This window comes from Australozyma saopauloensis, chromosome 6 (assembly GCF_035610405.1).
Source record: "Australozyma saopauloensis chromosome 6, complete sequence".
Classification (NCBI taxonomy): Eukaryota; Fungi; Ascomycota; class Pichiomycetes; order Serinales; family Metschnikowiaceae; genus Australozyma; species Australozyma saopauloensis.
The window spans coordinates 628336-645918 of NC_086136.1; the positions used below are offsets into that span (position 1 = coordinate 628336).

Consider the following 17583-nt stretch of genomic DNA (forward strand, 5'->3'; position numbering starts at 1 on the left):
TTGGTACTGCAGAGAGAAGCGAGGTGCCGCTAAGAGCGAGACTCGGGGTTTACGGGAAAACATCGATTTCTTAGCAGGAAAAAATTGAAGCAATTGAATACTGAGTCATTGTTTCTATACCTTTTTTTTTATACTTGCATGAACTAATCCTCCCTAGTTCTTGTCTCCAATCATGGTGCCTGTCTTATCACCTCCTCCGCAATATTCCTTGCTGATGTGCAGGCGCTCACCCCAGTATCGAATCCACCACTACTTTTTTGGCTATTGTTTGCAGAAGAGCCATCATCGATATCTTCTTCGCCTTTTTTCTACCCAAGCAAACAATTTTATCCATAGGATCCTCTGATCCACCGAAAAACGCCCTCCAAAAAACTCTCGTTCCCCTTCTTGTCTCATAATGGCTGACCCCGATAGCAGCATCAAATCTATTTTCAGTGGCAGAGTCAGCCCCAACGAATCAGATGACGAATTTAGCTCCCAGAACATTAAACAGAACAAGCTGCCTGCGTCAGCGTCAGTATCTGCGTCAGGACGGTCAGAACACATGCTCCCACTGGGCGATTACGAATCTCTAAACTCACAGAGCTTCCGATACACTCCGCACAGCGAGGGCAACCTTGCAAGAAATGAGTTATTTACCACCAGCACCAACGCATCGGTGGCTTCATCCTGCAGCGACTACCAGCATCCGTTTCTGAACGATACAGATGCGTTCAGCTTGGGGACCAACCAGGCGATTCTTTCTGAGAGTTTTTCCAGACCAGCGTCTCGGAACTCCACAACATCGTGTTTGTCAACAACTGCAACAAAAGATGGCGTAGAAGGAAAGAAGATCCATCGACATGGTCCTTCTCCGTACTTCTCCAACGTCATCAACAACATGGTCCATCAGCAGCAGCAGCAACAAGGCGTATCCGTGCAACCGGTGCCGCAAAGGGTTGCAAGCTTACAGGGCTCGCAAGAGGTGCCGAGGCCGCGGAAAGCCGACATTGACGCGGTGGCTCAACCACCCGTCACGATCCAGGAAAAGATCGTTTTGATGAATACGTCCAAGTAGTGCTCTTTTCCGTGCGGCCATCTCTGATGGGGTGATGGTCTGGACCAGAGCCAGTATCTTGCATTTTATAATGAATAGTAATGACCGATTTTACGAAAGGAAATACGAGAAGAAGATCCTCAAAGAGAGTCCACCAGAGGAAAGGACAAAAGTAAGACTAAAGAGAAAATGAAACAAAAATGAACGAAAGTGAATCGAGCCTTTAAAATTTTTTACTCAAAGTAATTAGAATATTTGTCAAAATAGCATTTATGACATTTGAATGAACATTTTTCAGATCAGGTAAGTTACCCCGGGATTGTCTACTTCTTCTTGAACATGATTCTCACCAAAACAGCACCTCGGTTGCCTGTTTTTCTCAGAATAGCTAACATTGCCAAGAGAAGCCTTTCAGGAAAGCCAGATGAAGTTTTCACTTCCTTGAACAACGCTTCTGATCCGGCCAGAAACCAGTTCTTCCAGTACACTTGGGGCTCTTGGTTGAAGAACAACAAGGTGGAACGTGCACGCAGAGAGACCAGATTTTCAATCGAGGCTATTTCTAGTCTTGTGAAAACTTTTAAAATTGAGGATGGTGCTCTTCAGAAGCCACAAACTACTGCTGATGGCATCACTTCTTTGAAGCACAATTGGAACAAGGATGTGATCGGTGAAAGCAACTATGAAATCAAGTCTATTGCAAGCATCCACGAAGGTAAGCATCACCGTGTGTACCGCATTACTTTGGGCAACGGGAAGAATCTTGCGTTGCGTATTCCTTATAAGTTAGACTCAGACTTTGCAATTGAACAAAGCATCAAGAGCGAAGCCGCCACACTTGACTTCTTGAACTTGAAGTTAGGCCTCAATGTTCCAAAGGTGGTGGCATTTGGCGCAACCAAGACCAATGCCTTGCAAGTTCCATTCATGTTGATGGAGCACATAGAGGGTGAATTGTTGATGAGAAAATGGGACCCTATGGTTCCTTCCAGTGAAACTGCTGATAAGGCTTTGAAGGAGGTCATTGACCCAGTCATGGATTTCCAGGCAGAAGCTTTGGAAATGACTTTCAACAAGTTTGGCTCTCTTTTCTTCTTCGACGATGTCGCTCATGAACACCAACTGACACTTCCTTATGATGGCGAGACCAACGAAAGCCTTAAGAACAGATGGAGAATCGGTCCTAGTGTTGAAAGAGCCTTTTCCCGTGGTAAAAAGCACTTGTCTGCTCAAGACGTAGGAAAGTTCAACGGACCTTGGAACTCTACCAAGCCGCTCGACTTGGTATCTGACTTGGCCAAAATCCAATTGGAAGCTTTGAGACAAAGATTGGCATTGGTACAAGCTGATGCAGGCAGCAGACTCGAAAGCGCCGACGAGTTGAACAAGCAAATTAGCACTTTTGAGCATTTATTGAAGATTTCCCAGACCCTTTTCAACCCAGAATCCCAATCGATTATGAACGCGGTAGAGATGTTCAAGCCTCGCATGTTTTTCCCGGACCTCGACCCATTGAATGTCATCGTCCAAAAAGACACCGGAAAACAATATTTCATTGATTTTGAGCACACATGTATCAAGCCATTTATTTTCTTCAATTACCCAGCCTTCGTTGCCTACCAAGGTGCAAAAATCTACAATCTTGAGGAAGATATTCCAGGGTACGCTGAGATGGATGACGTTGAGAAGCAGCAATATCAATTCATGTTTTACAAGACTAGAAATGAGAGACTTTGGGAGTATGCCCTCAATGACAAGAGACATGACTTGATCGCTATTGCATCTCCTCACGCAAAGGTCCTCAAAGCACCTTATTTGCAAGCTTTGGAGTGCAAAACTGACAAGGACTATTTGTTTGTAGAGAACTCCATTGTCCAATTGCAAGCCATGTGGAATGTTTATGTTGCTAACGGACTCGTCAACACGCAAGAAAGTGCCTTCCCAATTTCATACACTCAAGAACAATTGGACCAGCACCAGCAAGAGTTGGAGAACTATCAAATGGAGATTGTCTCCCAGCCATTTGCGGCAACCGGTGGTTGGATCCCACAGGACATGTTCGATGTGTTGCAACTGCAAGGCATCATCGTTGACGATGGAGATGGAAACTATCACATCGAGAACGAGGCCGTCTTGAAGGACATGCCGCCTACACAAGCCGAGGAATCGAAATGATTCAAATAGATGTCACCTGTATATATATCTGTATATTCTATAAGTATTTTTTCGCAACGATTTTGATTTTGTAGTCGAAGTCGGGTGACACTAGAGGATCATTAGCACCATAGAAAGGATTGAGGAGTGCTTTGACGTATAGATCATAGGCATCATTGAAGAAGTGTTTCATCGAACTCTCATCATACTTCGTACTTCCGCCTGAAGAAATGCCGTTGTCCAAGCTATTGTTGGAGTTTGGATTATCGTAACAGAGGATGAACTTGACGTTTCCCTGGGTAACGAAGGCATTGACCCAAATACCTCCAAATGAATCAATGCGTCCCAAATTGAAGTTTGGAGTCAGCCATTGTGAATCTTCCACCAAATCAAGAGACGAGTTGGCGATAAACGGTAGAAGCTCTTTGACTTTGGCTGTGAAATGGGACTCTCCGGGAATCAGAGATGCCGGGGCTTTGAATGAAGAGAATTCAAGCTCGTATAGCGGATTGTCTCGGGTGCCTATGATGGTGAAGTAGTAGGAGGACATTGTCTTTGTTTAATTAGACTGTGGAAGAATGTGGGGTTGAAAGATAAGGATTTTGGATGGTTGACATGGTGCAAAAAGCCAGCGAATCGGTGGATCAAATATTTTGGCTAGAATTTGATTTATAAGACTTTGACAGTATTCATTTTATTCTGTCGTTGTCTTTTAGAATCTTTGCTTGAGTGAGAGATGGTAAATGAATTGTCCAAGCGCGTATACCCTCCGGGGTAAGAATATAGAAGATCAAAAAACGTTTTAAAATGTATTATTATGTGAATTTGGGACTGAGCCTTATCGAATGCATCCTGCTTTGAACCCTCTTGTGTATTACCGTGGATGAATTAAGAGAAACAGTCCACCTTGAAACATAGCTCTCGATTGGAAGAAATTGATTGAGAATAGCTACAAATTTATAAGACACAATAAATTATAGAGATTAGTTATCATCATACCACAAGTAACCACAACTCTGTTTCTTCACAAGAGTAGTTTTAATTGACAAATAGAGTATCAATATTAGAATTAAACATCCATCAGTTTAATCAGTAGCAAACAAAATCAATTTGATAAAGCAACACTTGCAAACCTCAATTGCGAATGAGAAATGTTTTACTCTTGTTGCCTACAATTTAGAATTGCCAGAAGAAGGAGTTCCAAACCGCAAGTAAAATACAAAATGAAAAAGAATCCTAAAGTAAATCAAATTGAAACCGACATTATATCGAAAAAAAACAACCTGCTCTTACTCACAATATACTACTCCGAATCGGCTTTATCTGGACCGTGCGTGTACGATAACATCTAATTAACCCAAGGTATCCAGAGGCTCCCCAACCAAGACCAACCAAGGGCATAGAAACTTTAACGGAAAAACAAATGCAACCAATAGGAACCCAATACGTACACTTTACCAACCAAAGCAATTAAAAAATATAAATAGGACCCTTCACGCATTTTTCCACACATCGCCAATTTTTTTCGGCCCCCTCTTGTTCTGGTGGTATTCATTATCTCTACCATACACACACGCCCTGCACCCACCCTTTGTCTCCATTCCTCAACCCAAACAACCAAAACATAAACACCCTTTCCATGCCTGCTCCTCCAACACATATGCCGAGCTTCTACCACCATCGCAATCCGGCCAAAGATCGTGACAGACCCAACGTCATCTTTCTGTCCGATATTCCCGTCAAACTCACCGAGTGTGTGGCGTCTTTGCATCTATACCAAGGTGGACAGAAACGACGTGTTGTGGACTTGGCACAGAACATAAGTAGATTCGAGATCACGCTTGAGCTCAATGGGCTTCTCCTCCGAAATTCACGCTTGACGCCGTCGGAATTGGTCCGCAAGAACTTGATCTTTGTGGCCAGAACAAAGGCCCCTCCAAAACTGCCCTGTAGACTGGTGTCGCAGTTTCCCGAGGTGTGGCAGTCAGTGCTTGCGATGCGTACCGCACACGAAACTTTTGTAGTCAGTTTTACGTTGTCCATTGCCGAGTTCACGGTGGACTTGGCGAACATCAAAGAGACGGTTCTAAGATTCAAAGACGACGAGAGCCTCGAAGCACTCAATGCGTGCGACCCAGTGGTGCTTGCGCACGTAGAGGATTATGTTCTCCGCAAACTTGCGGCGGAATTGAAGAATGCCTCAGATCTATCACTCCACATCCTAAACCCAGCAACCATTCTTCAGCACCTGCCGCCCTTGGAACACACTTCCGATTTGGAAGATGTATATAGTTCGTGTTCTATCCGCCTAGATCCTAACCAACTGCTTGACGCATCGTTCACCGATATTGATCAGAGCTACCAACTTGAGAAGCAGCTCATCTTCGCCGAGGATACCGACTTCGATGCCTCGGACGATGAGCTTCGGCTTCTTCCCTCCGATGATAGCGCAAAGGGAACCGTGCATGACGATGACGAGCTCGATCGTCTGTTCTCAAACGAGAGCCTCCCCCGCATGAATCTCGCCACCATTTTGGGTCTGGATATCCAAGATGGCACACAAGCTGTTGTTTTGCAGGCTCTAAAAAGCCACAAAGACGAGACCGCAGACTCGGTTGGTCTTGCTGCAGGCTTTGAGGAACGCCCCGCTGGCTCGTTGGGCAGCTCAACCCTTGATGCAGTCAATGAATTTGACGATGAGTTTGATGAGGATCTCGCTGAGCTAGATGCGTCGCCAATCAAACCATCTAAATCAAGCATATCATATCTGGGAGATGCACGAGGACTGGTCTCCAAAAAACCATCTTTATCATACATTGATCATGACGATAAACACGGCTTAGAGTACGCATTCCGGAACAAGTCACCTGAGATCCCCAAGTATATCAAAGAGGACAAAAAATTCAAGTTCATCAAAATTGGCAAAGTACAGAAGTTCGTCAACATGTTTGAGGAACAAAAGGAAAGCCAGGCTACGGGCTCTCGGGTAGGCAGCCGCGGAGGAAGTAGAGTGGGAAGCAGAACAGGGACACGGCCGGCCAGTCCAGTGAGAAGCTTCAGCTCGAATTTGTAATTAATGGTGGACGTTTTTGCTCCGATCAAGCGGGCATAGTGTACAGACTCAATATCCTTTTGAAGTTTATATTATATTATACACATTGAACACTCGACGTGCTCCAAAGATTCTATCCTATTTTATGTCGCTTGCTTGCCCAACTCGGCAATCCGATCCGTGAGTTGATTGAACTGCTGGTAAATTTGATGTATTTGCTCTTCACTCATATCGGTTTCCTGTTCTGTTGTTACCTTCATGATCCCTAGACACCATGTCTCTCTGAGTCCCCTGGTAATGGCTAGAAGGTCTTTGCACAAACGTATGATAGTCAATGTGTCAGATTCTAGCGTGATCGTTTCTGTAGCAAGAACTTCTTTAGATTTGCCTTGAATGATAGTTTTGTCAAACAGCTCTTGAAACTTTTCAAGAATCTGGTAGATCGTGGTATCGACCCTTTCTGATTGGTTAGAATCATCTGGTCCAAAATTACTGCTCAATGCTTACGTACTTAGTAGAGTGACCGATTTAGGTTGCATCTTAGCTCTCAAATCCTGATTGTGGTGGTGATAAGTATCTGAGGATAGGGTGTATGGAGATACCGCTATCTGCAGACCACTAAGTAAGAAAGTTCCAAAGGTGTACCAAAAGAAGATAGATCGAGCGGAAAAATAACCAAACGACCTTGAAAATATTTGCGAAGATCCAAATGAGTCGCAATAATACCACAATGACATTCTCTAGCACAAGGTAGAGGGTTTGGTATTGCTGCACATTTGAGAGAGCGTTGCCTTGAGCGTCTCGCAAAACTGCAGTCACTGACGGGCCAAAAAATCTCGAATTATATTTCTCCAATTGCTCACTTACTTTTCGGAGGTCCATGAGTAGTGAGGTGTTAAGCTCGTTGTACGATCTATCTGTTGCGCTCAATAAGTTATCGATGCGAACCGCGTGTTTGTCGTTTGCGAGATGTATGAGGGTGTTAGTTTCGTCAAGAAACCCACTGTACAAATTCTCCTGGGCTGGCAAATGCTCGTCGTTGATACGTATGGCTGTCAGTAAAAGATTTTTGATCATATCGTTGTGCAAGGTCTTTACCTTCTCATCGGCAGCTTCTATCACCAGAGGGTAGAGGGAGCCAATATAATTCGATGAAAGAAACAGAAGTGCTTCCAAAAATTTCACTTTGCGTCCTAAAAGAGCGAAGCTGTCTTCTTGATCGATATCTTTGGGGTCTGGACCTTCCAAAGGCTCTACTGCAAAATCGACATCTTCAGAGTCCTCACTGAGTTCTACGCTTTCAACTGAAACAAGAGCATCCTTCATAGGAGACTTCTGAAGGTTCACCTGGGAAAATGAAATGTCGTTGACAGAACCGAGCTCTTTTCCAGAAAATGATTTCGCCATTTCTGTGCTCTGCAAAGTAGGTGAAATATGAGATTTTTCACGGGGAACTTTGTTACTAAGGTCCGGACTGAGCAATGGATCTGTGACGACAATTTTCGGGACACTTTTTTTACGTTCACTCTCTGAAGAAGGTTCACCCTCGCTGCTAAACGTATTGTATGCGTCACTGCTACCTCTACGAGTCCCCAAGAAGTTGTTCAGAGTATCAATGGAGAGTCTGCGTCCCACGCGATCAATTTTAATCCGTGATATGCTTTCCAACGATGACAGCTTGTTGAATATATGAGAGCCATTGTCAGTGCTCTCTGGCTCCAAAATAGAGCTGCCAGTACTCGCGTTACCGTAGATCCGTTTCGCCTTTTCTTTAATGTTTCTTTTTAGTCTTCTAGACGTCTTTGGTTTTTCACGCGCCGACATTATGGGAACTTTCAGAATAATGTCCTCCGAATGGATTATACTGTCTGTATCCTTTTCATCCCAGAGTTTGTCATGTAAACTTTTGTGTTTATCTTTCGACGAGCCCTCGTTGGGGAACCACAACTCACCCTTTGCGTTTCTCAACTTGCTCCAGTGAAGTTGTCTCCATCCAAAGTCAGCAACAAAATCTTTAAGTTCAATACCCCAAACCATTGACCAGCTTTTACCATCACGCGAGTGTGAAGAGAACGCATTGCAAGCCAATGGTAATGTACGATAGACAGAGGGGCTATGATGTTCAAGTCGATTTTTGATCTCACGGTTACGAATCACCTGCAATGGATTATAAACTCCCTCAATTCCCTCATGCTGTGTAGGCTCAGTCAGTCCAATATCGAGAGCTAGATTGAGACAATGGTATTTGATTTCGAAAGTAGCCTTTACTAGCTCTGCTCTATTTCTAGAGGCTCGGGAAACCTTCACCTTCTTCTGGCTAGCCTTTGAGGGGTCCGAGGATGCCTGTGTTTCCGGGCGATCTACTATATTGTATTTGGCGTTGATGTTCTTTGCTGAATTCAAGAATATGTTGGCAAATCGCTGCCCTCTGGCAGCATCGCCGCCCGTCAAATCGGGCGCTGAATCATCTGGAACAATTTCGCTGGTCGGAGGAAGATCTGTACTAAACAGAAACCCGGAGCTTGTAGGCTTTTTTTCGAGGTGGAGAGTTCTTTCGTGAGCTTGTAGACTTCGAACCGCAAAGTCTTCGCTTGTAGCAGAGCCCGCTCTACTGCGGAAACCGGAGGTTTGTAAACCCGAGTTGGGATCTAATGACTGTCTTCGTGCGTGATCTAGCGTGTCGAGATGCATTTCATGGTCTTTGCTAAGTTTAGATTTGTGGGGTAAGAATGATTTGAGACTGTCAAGGGAATGAAGGCTATGATTTGAGGGACATAAGGAGAGTGGAAAGTGGTCCCTATTTATATTGCTCTATTATTGGTGAAGAGGTGAGTTATTTGTTTTGTTGTAGTTAAATTACACAAGGGAGAGTAGGTGCAATAGATAAGAGGTGAGGCCAAAACTCATTTAGCAATTGGGGAAAATATGGAGAAAGCTGAGGGCAGTTTAAATTAGTTATTTAGACAAATACAAATGGACGTAAAATTTAATCTTCTGAAGTTTTTTTTTGACTGTAGACTCTAGGTATTGTTCTAATGGTAAATCTTGGGTTAAGTGTCCGAGCACATTACCTAATATATTGCGGGTTAAGGTGTTGGTGAGAACCGTGAACAAAAAAGTGATAGTTCCTAAGAAAGCCTCAGAACTCTAAAAAGATATCTTGTAACTTAGAAAAAGAAAGAACCCATGCCGGGACTCGAACCCGGAATCTTTTGATTAGAAGTCAAATGCGCTAACCATTACGCCACACAGGCTGTTCGTACCCTTGAAAATGGCTGGTTTTACATGTTCTCTCTGTTCTTCCTTGAACCCTTCTCGATATACGTCTTGTAATTCTTTTATTGGAAATAATTGAATTCATGTTGAGTTGCTTTAAATCTTCTTAATGTACTCTTTTTCCTGTATTAGCATTATACATTGGCTCGATCAGATCGGGGAGAAGAATCAGCACATGATTCAACTGAAAGATCGAACTCATTACTGTGGCAACGAGTGCACTTACTGATACAAATTGATGTCGAATTGTTTATTTCAGCGGCGTTTTATTGTGACTCATTGAAGTGCAAGTTGAGCTCTCAGAGACATGCATGTTAATGCAAAACAAGATCTATAGCGTTGAAATTCATTCTTGAGTCTTTTTCCATTCTTGAGAGGCATGCATCATCTTCCCGAGCTTCACATTTTCGGCAACAAACTGATCGATCTGCCTTCAGTTGTCTCCTTGACAACAAAGCTCCGTTCTCAGCGCCTGCCCATCAGATGCCAGCCATTTTTGAGGTTTCATTTTGTACAAGAGTTTGTTTGTCATAGGGAACTTTCATTATTTTGTGCAGATGCCCAAGAATTAACCGAGAAAACTGTTTCTAGTATTTACTAAGATGAGATTGGCTCATCCTTCCTACCCTTCCTGATACAATTATTAAGCTTGCTCCATTACTTAAGTATGAAACAACTTTTCAATAAGTAAACTGCGAACACCATTTTCGCATCATACTTATAACTGGTCCCAAAAGTCAACTCCTAAAACAATGGGCGCGACACCGGAATCAATAACCATGAATTCGAGCGAAAACTTCTGATTGAATGTGGGCATGGTAAGTTCAAGTGTAACAGCATGTGAAATAAAGGTCTGCTTATGCAAGCCAACCATTTGAAGACGTCCTTGTTCCTTTGCATTTCGTGGTGTCAGATTGAGGGCCTGAAGAACTGTAGGTGACACAAAGGACTGGGATGAACCTCGGTCCCAGTAGACATAAGTGGCCAACTTCTGTGGGCCGACACATACTGGTGTACAGAAAGGCGAAAAGTGAATCTGTATCACGGGGATCGAAAAAGTCACCTTTTCTAGAGAGAATTTGGGGGAGAGGGGGGTCAATCTTTGTTCCCGGGAGTCTTTCAGACGATTCACACCTGAGCGGAGTTGGTGGAGTCGTGAAGGCCGCAGAGGGCGCAGAGGGCGACCCGGAAGTTTCTCAAGGATGGACCAACAACTGTGGTCGATTGCAGCGAAAAACGCAAAATAAGTTCGGTTTTGCTCATAGACTAGTTTCAACGGAGCCGCAACTGCAGGGTTGGAAAGTGCGCTTATGGTTGTAAGCTCGTGGAAAACTTCTTGAAATTGGAAATGGAGATAGGGAAGATTGTCGAGAGCACGAAGAACGTCGAGTACTTCACTATAAGTCCTTGCCGGTTTCATATAAGTCAGCGCTTCAGCGGCATGAGCTTCGATAAGCTCAGAAACTTGATGGCTGGAGAGATTCCACTTCAAGAACCATTTGAGGAACAGATTCTGGTTAGGAAAGTTTGCGATCATACGGCGGCATTGACGGAATTCATCTTTTTCGTCCCAATAATGGTTTTTAGAGGCTTGGAGCAAAGTCAGGCAAAGCAGATTGCCATTGTATGGAATGAGTCGAATCTGAGGCACCAACCCTTCGAGGAGGTTCAAACGTGACAGAAAGTCAAGATTACGAAACCTATATCTTTGTGGTATGGAAATTGGGACGGACGACAGGGCTTTACCCCGTGGAAGAAATGGAGAGAAGAGCTTTTCGGGGAAAAGATTCACGATAGCACCAAGAAGTATGAAAACCGATCCAAAAGTGCCGCTTTGGAGAATACCGAACAGAGGGAGTACAAATCGAATGAGCACGATGCAACACCGGGAAAATAATGAAAATACTCTGCGTCCGAGAGATGGTCTGCGCTCAGTGGGTAAGACAGTTTTCAACTGTTTGGCCATTTCCAAAAGAGTTTCGTTGATATCCTTGCACCCATCGATTTTAGAATTTCCCGAGTTTCGAAGATTTCTAGATGAGTTTCTGGTCTGGAGCATGCGGTTATTTTTTCTTGAATATCTGTTTATGACCATTTGCATCGCCGTGGATATGACCACCAGACCTAGCCCAAAGATGATGACGTCTTGAGACCTAAGCCCGAGGATGAACCGGCAGACAGCCTCAATTATTCCAACACATATTGTGAGAAATTTAAAGATGAATTTGATCGTACGAAGAGGCACCAATCTTGACACCGTCGCACGTACTCGCCGGAATAACGGTATATGGTTAGGAGGAATATACGGCAAAGTGACATCTTCAAAGGCTTGGCTGCACTCCTCCCACAGCGCATCGTGCGGGTAGATATGTTGGCAGCCCGAAAAAGTAAGTCCCAGGGAAGCCCATGATTTCGAACAAACAATGCTATTCCCATAATAATAAAGGCAAGAAGTTTTGCAATTCTGGATCCACTTTCAAGTTTTAAGTAGGGGACGACCTCCATGTTCTGTTGAGCTTTTCCAGCAACATGCATTTGATCGATCAGCCTGCTCGAGCTACTTTAGACTTTGAATTATGAGATTGTAGGTTCTCAAGTACTGGGCTTTCCTATTTACATTGATAAGGAGTCGCGCGGCCAATACCGCACCTGGCAGGATTGTTGTCATGGAGACACTTTGAGAGTTTCTTTTTCGACTTTTTCAATTCATCGTTGCAAGGCGACTCGTAGAATTTTTCTGCTGGTTGCCGAATTAAGAAAATCGTGATAGCTTGTCAGGTTAGGGTGAGACTGTTAGGTAACGCATAGAGTACTACGGCTAGACTTACCGAAGTAAGAATATCGAGTTGGCGTTTTGACGCTGGGAGAAACGAAAGCAAATCAGAAGCTCTTGAGAACGACGATACGGCATTACAGAAGCCTCGGACCGCTAGAGGATCGTCGACAAGCTTTAGATGAAACAACGAGGGACCTTGTATATCCAGAGTTGAGTTCATTGGCTTGACCAGGATCTGACCTACTAGTCAGATCTGGCTATAAGTATGGCTAGTTATAGTCGATTGTAGAGAGCAACTAATACAGGTGTTCTAACTAAAGTAATAATCGAGTAAACAGATCATTAGACGTGAATGATCGCCCTAACACATACCAGCCGCTAACCTTTGTAGTATAGCAAAGTCTAAGTAAGGGAGAGATTTACCTGAAAAGTCAGGTTTCTCAATTAGACTAAACTTGTAGCTAAAAAAAAGATGGAAGCTCCGCTTCGTATGTTTTGGTAGAAGCTATTGTCACAAACCTAGTCCTCTTATAATTCCCATGGTCGCCAAAATCTTTGTAAATTATTTCAATACTCTGTCTACATCATAGAGATTTTAAAACCCAGTATAAAAACAAAAAACACAAAATACATTAAGAATGTTGCCTCCATTCAATGCCCCATACTCCTGCGTCTAGATTCACCACCAATTGATTGCAATATCCTTAATAACAACTTAACATGCGGGAGATTAAATACATCAAGGACGTTGCTGACTGGAGCAAAACAATTGACGCCAACAAATATTTATTGGCCAATTTCACCGCCAGTTGGTGTGGTCCATGCAAATTTATCAAGCCGTTTGTAGACCAACTCTATCAAAAGGACGAATACAAGAAGATCGAGTTTGTCCGCATTGACACAGACACAGTTCCAGACGTTTGTACTCAATTCGGAATCAGTGGTATTCCCTCTTTTGTTTTGTTGGAGCTGGGCAAAGAGATCGACCGTGTCACAGGCGACTTCCAGGCTGATTTGCCTCTGGCTTTGAGTAAACTTGCCCAAAGAGCGGCAGGAGATGCTTCAGTAGAGCAGAGAGCGTCAACAGTCCAATCTGCTGTTTTTAAAGATGTTCAGAAGTTCATTCCCAATGGGTTTGAATTGCTCAATAATATCATCCATTTTGGCGACTCGGTTGCCTTGAACATTATGGCTCTCCAAAAAAATAACGACGATATCAAAAATGTTCTTCGTGAAAATCCCAAGGGTGATGCCACTGTCTACACCGATGCCGATTCGCAGGGTTTGTTCTTTGTGCAATTGAACAACATCAGTAAAGTACATTCAATTCTTCTTAAATTGTCAAAGCCGCAAGCTGGCGAAAACACTAACTTGGATGCAGAGGAGCTCGAGGATGAATGCCAACATCCATCTGTAGTCAAGGTGTGGGCAAACAAGCCAAGTATCTTGTCCTTTGATGATGCCGCTGGCGACACCAACGCACAAAACGTGACAAAAATCGAGGCAGCGGATTTGCCTGGCTGGTATGAGGTCAAGTTGAAGTATGTTCGTTTCCAGAGCGTACAGACTTTGAACATCTTTGTTGATGGAGAAGATGAGGACAACCATACTGTGATCGAGCAAATTTTATTAGTTGGTGTCAGTGGAGATTCTGCCAAGAGTCAGCCGATCAATACTGATGATTAAAATTGATCAAATTATTTCAAGCGGTGTCTTACGGGAACTTACATGGGCCAGGGATGATAGGACTGGCAAAACAGCAATAAAGGTTATATTAATCAGATGGATTCATCTCATTAGAAGTTTAGAGAAAGCTGGTACAATTTAAATTAAGAGTGATTGGTCACACACTGGTGATTTCATTTTCGAGTAGCTGCTTGGTCACCTCAGACCAAATGCTCCAAGTTTACATTTAAAAAAAAAATGAGCACATGAACTTGAACTGTAAGAGGCTAAAAGAAAGAATACTCTGTTCCGAAAAGAACCCGAAAATCAATTTTGAGCTTTGTCTGGCTCGGATGCCCCCATCAACTCCGAGCCAGCCAAACGGCCATGTCATCAAGAATTTCCTGCCACGACTCCCGAAAATACCAAAAAAAATAGGAAGATAGCCTATTTTTCAAAAACAATCGAAAGTTTTATTAAAACCGCCCAAAAATTCACTCTCCCCAACAGATCCGTCACCACTCTAGCCGAACATTTCATTCGAAACCGTAGGCCTATCCCCGAGACACGTGACCACGGTCCAACCTCCCCAGTGGCCAAAAATTCACCTCTACAACCATACGCCCCTAACCGAAAAGTCAGCCCCCACACAACATGGCTTCTCAGGTTATTGCACGTAGCATCATGCTCCGAGCTGCACTTTCGCCTGCCGCCCGTCTTCCCTTGCGGTCGGTCAGGCTCATTCCAGTTCTCAGCAGAAACACCCGTTTCTACTCCACAAAAAATGAGTCTGAGAAACCAGCTGCCGAGCCCACCAAGGAGATTATCCACAAGGATGATGCACCTGTGACCAAGTTGGCTCCCACAGAAGGTGCTGAGGCTGTAGCTGTCAAGCCAGGCATGATTGCGAAGATCAAAGATGGCGCTAAACACATGTGGCACGGTACCAAGTTACTCGGATACGAGATCAAGGTGTCGACCAAGTTGATGGTCAAGTTGCTCTCTGGTTACACTTTGTCGCGTAGAGAAAACAATCAATTGCTACGGACCTTGGGTGATGTGATGCGGTTGGTGCCATTCCTCATGTTCATCATTATTCCTTTTGCCGAATTTCTCTTGCCTGTGGCGCTCAAGATTTTCCCCGGTTTGTTGCCCTCGACCTATGTCTCTCCATCCGAGGCCAAGAAGAAGCGTGTCAAGTTGGCCGAGACCCGTAAGGCTGCCTCCGACTTGATCCAAAAGTCCTTGGACCAAGAGGGTCTCAAATTGTCCAAGAAGGTGGTCGAGAAGGAGAAACAGTCTTTTGTTTCTTTCTTCGACATCATTTCTAACGGTCAAACCCCTTCGAAGGAGCACCTTATTCAAGTCGCTCAAATGTTCAAGAATGACCAGGTCTTGGATAACTTGTCTAGAAACCAGTTGGTGGCCATGGCCAAGTACATGTCTCTTAGAGCTTATGGTACCGACGCTATCGTGCGTTACCAAATTAGACACCGTTTGATGACCATCATGAAGGATGACCACATCATCAAGAAGGAGGGTGTGGATTCTTTGACTGTTCCTGAATTGCAAAGTGCTTGTTCTCAAAGAGGTATCAAGACACAAGACGTCTCTCCTGCTCGTTTGAGAGAGGATTTGGAGACTTGGTTGGACTTGAGACTTAAGAGTAAGATCCCCGCACCTCTCTTGATTCTTTCTTCTGTCTACACCTACGGTGAGCATGACCAAGGTATTGAGACCTACTACGATGCTTTGTTGGCTGTCTTGTCCTCCATTCCTGATGAGGTCTACAATGTTGCCAAGTTAGAGTTGGCTCATGACTCCAAGTTGAAGTTGGACATTTTGAAGGAGCAAGAAGAGTTGATTAACGAGGAGAACCTCCGTGAGAAGGACACTGTCAACCAGATCAAGGATGAAATCAAGCTTGACGAATACGAGGAAACTACGGATGGCGCGAAGGCTGACTCTTCCGAGAATGCCGCAGTGGAGGGCGAAACTGCCGCCGAGGAAAAATCTACAGAGAATGAGTCCGCGAAGGAGAAGGATTCCGAAAAGCAGCCTGAACATAGCAAAGCCTAAAGCAAGTTTCTTGACAAAATGGGAGATTTAGATATCACGATGTATATTAAGTATTCAAGTGAACTTCGCCTTTAGCACAGATCCGAAGTGAGAAGATCTTTAGGTCTACATATTTATTACAAACAATGTATTTATTGGTGTCAATTAGTTCTGTATTTCAATGTGAATTTAGTTGTCGTCTTTTCAAATTCGAGTTCAGAAGTATGTGCGTCTTATTCAATTTCGACCCCAAACGTTGTCAATTTTTTAATTCACGAGTCTAGTCGTATAGATAACGTATTCAAGACTACCGTTTGTCATCGGCGCATAGATTCAAATCATGTACCAATATCGAAGTCATGTAGCATTCGTCAAAAATACGAAATCGTCCAGCAAACTATACCATCAGCTACATTTTCGCTTTTTTCAAGTATCTCTATTAATTTATTCTATTATTTTCTAGTTCGTACCAGTCGAGCCAAAGCCACCCTCACCTCTGTCAGTGGTGTCCAACTCCTCCTTGGTGATCTCCACAATATCAGCATTGATGATCTTCTCCAAGACCAATTGTGCAATTCTGTCACCGGCCTTGATTTCGAAATCCTTGGCCGAATGGTTAAAAAGAACAATCTTCACCTCTCCCCTATAGTCAGCGTCAATGACACCAGCACCGGTGGAAATTCCATGCTTGACCGCAAGTCCGGATCTTGGAGCAACACGCCCGTAGGTTCCCACAGGAACAATCACCGAGATATCGGTGGCAACAAGGCCCTGTCCTTGACCTGGAATGGTGGCATCTTCAGAGGCATAAATGTCGTAGCCTGCAGCGAGAGCAGAACCTTTGGTTGGGACGGTGGCCTTGTCGGATCTGAGGAACACCTTCAATTGGTCTGCGATTTTTGTTTTTTTGATGTCTGACATTGTGAAGCGTGGAGTAGTGGAAAGTAGATCGTACACGTTAGACGCGTTAGTAGATGTGCGCGATGGATCAATGGGATTGTAAATATTGGGGTGGTAAATATTGGGATATCTCCTGATTCGTGAATTCTCGATATTAATTCTATTTTGAATATTGTTTTGATTTATGTCGAATGTTTATTAATGCTTGTTCTTCTTGTGTGGATTGGATCAATAAGAGATGTTCTTTGTAGACCTATCTTTTAGATCCTTTATTTATCCATCTCAAGAGAAACTGGAGTCCGAATTTGATCGTAGTTTATTTAATCTCAACAGAGATTCTCGATGTGAACTGGGATTCTATCGACGTACAGTATCTCATATTGTGCATCGCTCACAACAATCACTGGAGAATACATCTGATCCAAGTAAATTAAATCTCCAGCAACAGACTTTCTCCAATCCCGCCAGTCGCTAAACTCTGCATTTGCAGATCCAAACTTGAAAATATAGTCCATGACAAGTGACAACTCGTTTTCCAACACAAACTCTCTGAAGTCTCGCCTCCTATAAATCCTCCGGTTCGTTCCATACTCTTTCTTTTCAGTGTCCAGCAACTTTTTAAATTCCTCACCAAGTACAGCGAGTCGCTTTGCGAATGGTAAATCG

General features: G+C 43.7%; 9 protein-coding genes and 1 non-coding gene across 10 annotated transcripts; 5 read left to right on the forward strand and 5 right to left on the reverse strand.

Annotated features, from left to right (window-relative positions):
* Window positions 1–397: 397 nt before the first annotated feature.
* PUMCH_004857 (uncharacterized protein) lies at window positions 398–1057 on the forward strand (the record flags this gene model as incomplete). The annotated part of the gene is made up of 1 exon (XM_063023777.1): window positions 398–1057. One exon carries the CDS (start codon window positions 398–400, stop codon window positions 1055–1057), a length of 660 nt encoding a protein of 219 aa, XP_062879847.1.
* Window positions 1058–1375: 318 nt separating this feature from the next.
* PUMCH_004858 (uncharacterized protein) lies at window positions 1376–3211 on the forward strand (the record flags this gene model as incomplete). Its single annotated transcript, XM_063023778.1, has 1 exon — window positions 1376–3211. The coding sequence occupies one exon, from the start codon at window positions 1376–1378 to the stop codon at window positions 3209–3211; it is 1836 nt and encodes a 611-aa protein (XP_062879848.1).
* A 37-nt stretch (window positions 3212–3248) lies between these two features.
* Window positions 3249–3740, reverse strand: PUMCH_004859 (uncharacterized protein; the record flags this gene model as incomplete). Its single annotated transcript, XM_063023779.1, has 1 exon — window positions 3249–3740. The coding sequence occupies one exon, from the start codon at window positions 3738–3740 to the stop codon at window positions 3249–3251; it is 492 nt and encodes a 163-aa protein (XP_062879849.1).
* A 1089-nt stretch (window positions 3741–4829) lies between these two features.
* PUMCH_004860 (uncharacterized protein) lies at window positions 4830–6263 on the forward strand (the record flags this gene model as incomplete). Its single annotated transcript, XM_063023780.1, has 1 exon — window positions 4830–6263. The coding sequence occupies one exon, from the start codon at window positions 4830–4832 to the stop codon at window positions 6261–6263; it is 1434 nt and encodes a 477-aa protein (XP_062879850.1).
* A 597-nt stretch (window positions 6264–6860) lies between these two features.
* Window positions 6861–8933, reverse strand: PUMCH_004861 (uncharacterized protein; the record flags this gene model as incomplete). Its single annotated transcript, XM_063023781.1, has 1 exon — window positions 6861–8933. One exon carries the CDS (start codon window positions 8931–8933, stop codon window positions 6861–6863), a length of 2073 nt encoding a protein of 690 aa, XP_062879851.1.
* Window positions 8934–9423: 490 nt separating this feature from the next.
* On the reverse strand, window positions 9424–9496 carry PUMCH_004862. Its single transcript has one exon. It is a non-coding gene; the product is annotated as a tRNA-Arg (tRNA).
* A 740-nt stretch (window positions 9497–10236) lies between these two features.
* On the reverse strand, window positions 10237–11619 carry PUMCH_004863 (uncharacterized protein; the record flags this gene model as incomplete). The annotated part of the gene is made up of 1 exon (XM_063023782.1): window positions 10237–11619. The coding sequence occupies one exon, from the start codon at window positions 11617–11619 to the stop codon at window positions 10237–10239; it is 1383 nt and encodes a 460-aa protein (XP_062879852.1).
* Window positions 11620–13014: 1395 nt separating this feature from the next.
* Window positions 13015–13980, forward strand: PUMCH_004864 (uncharacterized protein; the record flags this gene model as incomplete). The annotated part of the gene is made up of 1 exon (XM_063023783.1): window positions 13015–13980. The coding sequence occupies one exon, from the start codon at window positions 13015–13017 to the stop codon at window positions 13978–13980; it is 966 nt and encodes a 321-aa protein (XP_062879853.1).
* A 633-nt stretch (window positions 13981–14613) lies between these two features.
* On the forward strand, window positions 14614–16038 carry PUMCH_004865 (uncharacterized protein; the record flags this gene model as incomplete). Its single annotated transcript, XM_063023784.1, has 1 exon — window positions 14614–16038. One exon carries the CDS (start codon window positions 14614–14616, stop codon window positions 16036–16038), a length of 1425 nt encoding a protein of 474 aa, XP_062879854.1.
* A 438-nt stretch (window positions 16039–16476) lies between these two features.
* Window positions 16477–16938, reverse strand: PUMCH_004866 (uncharacterized protein; the record flags this gene model as incomplete). Its single annotated transcript, XM_063023785.1, has 1 exon — window positions 16477–16938. The coding sequence occupies one exon, from the start codon at window positions 16936–16938 to the stop codon at window positions 16477–16479; it is 462 nt and encodes a 153-aa protein (XP_062879855.1).
* Window positions 16939–17583: the final 645 nt, after the last annotated feature.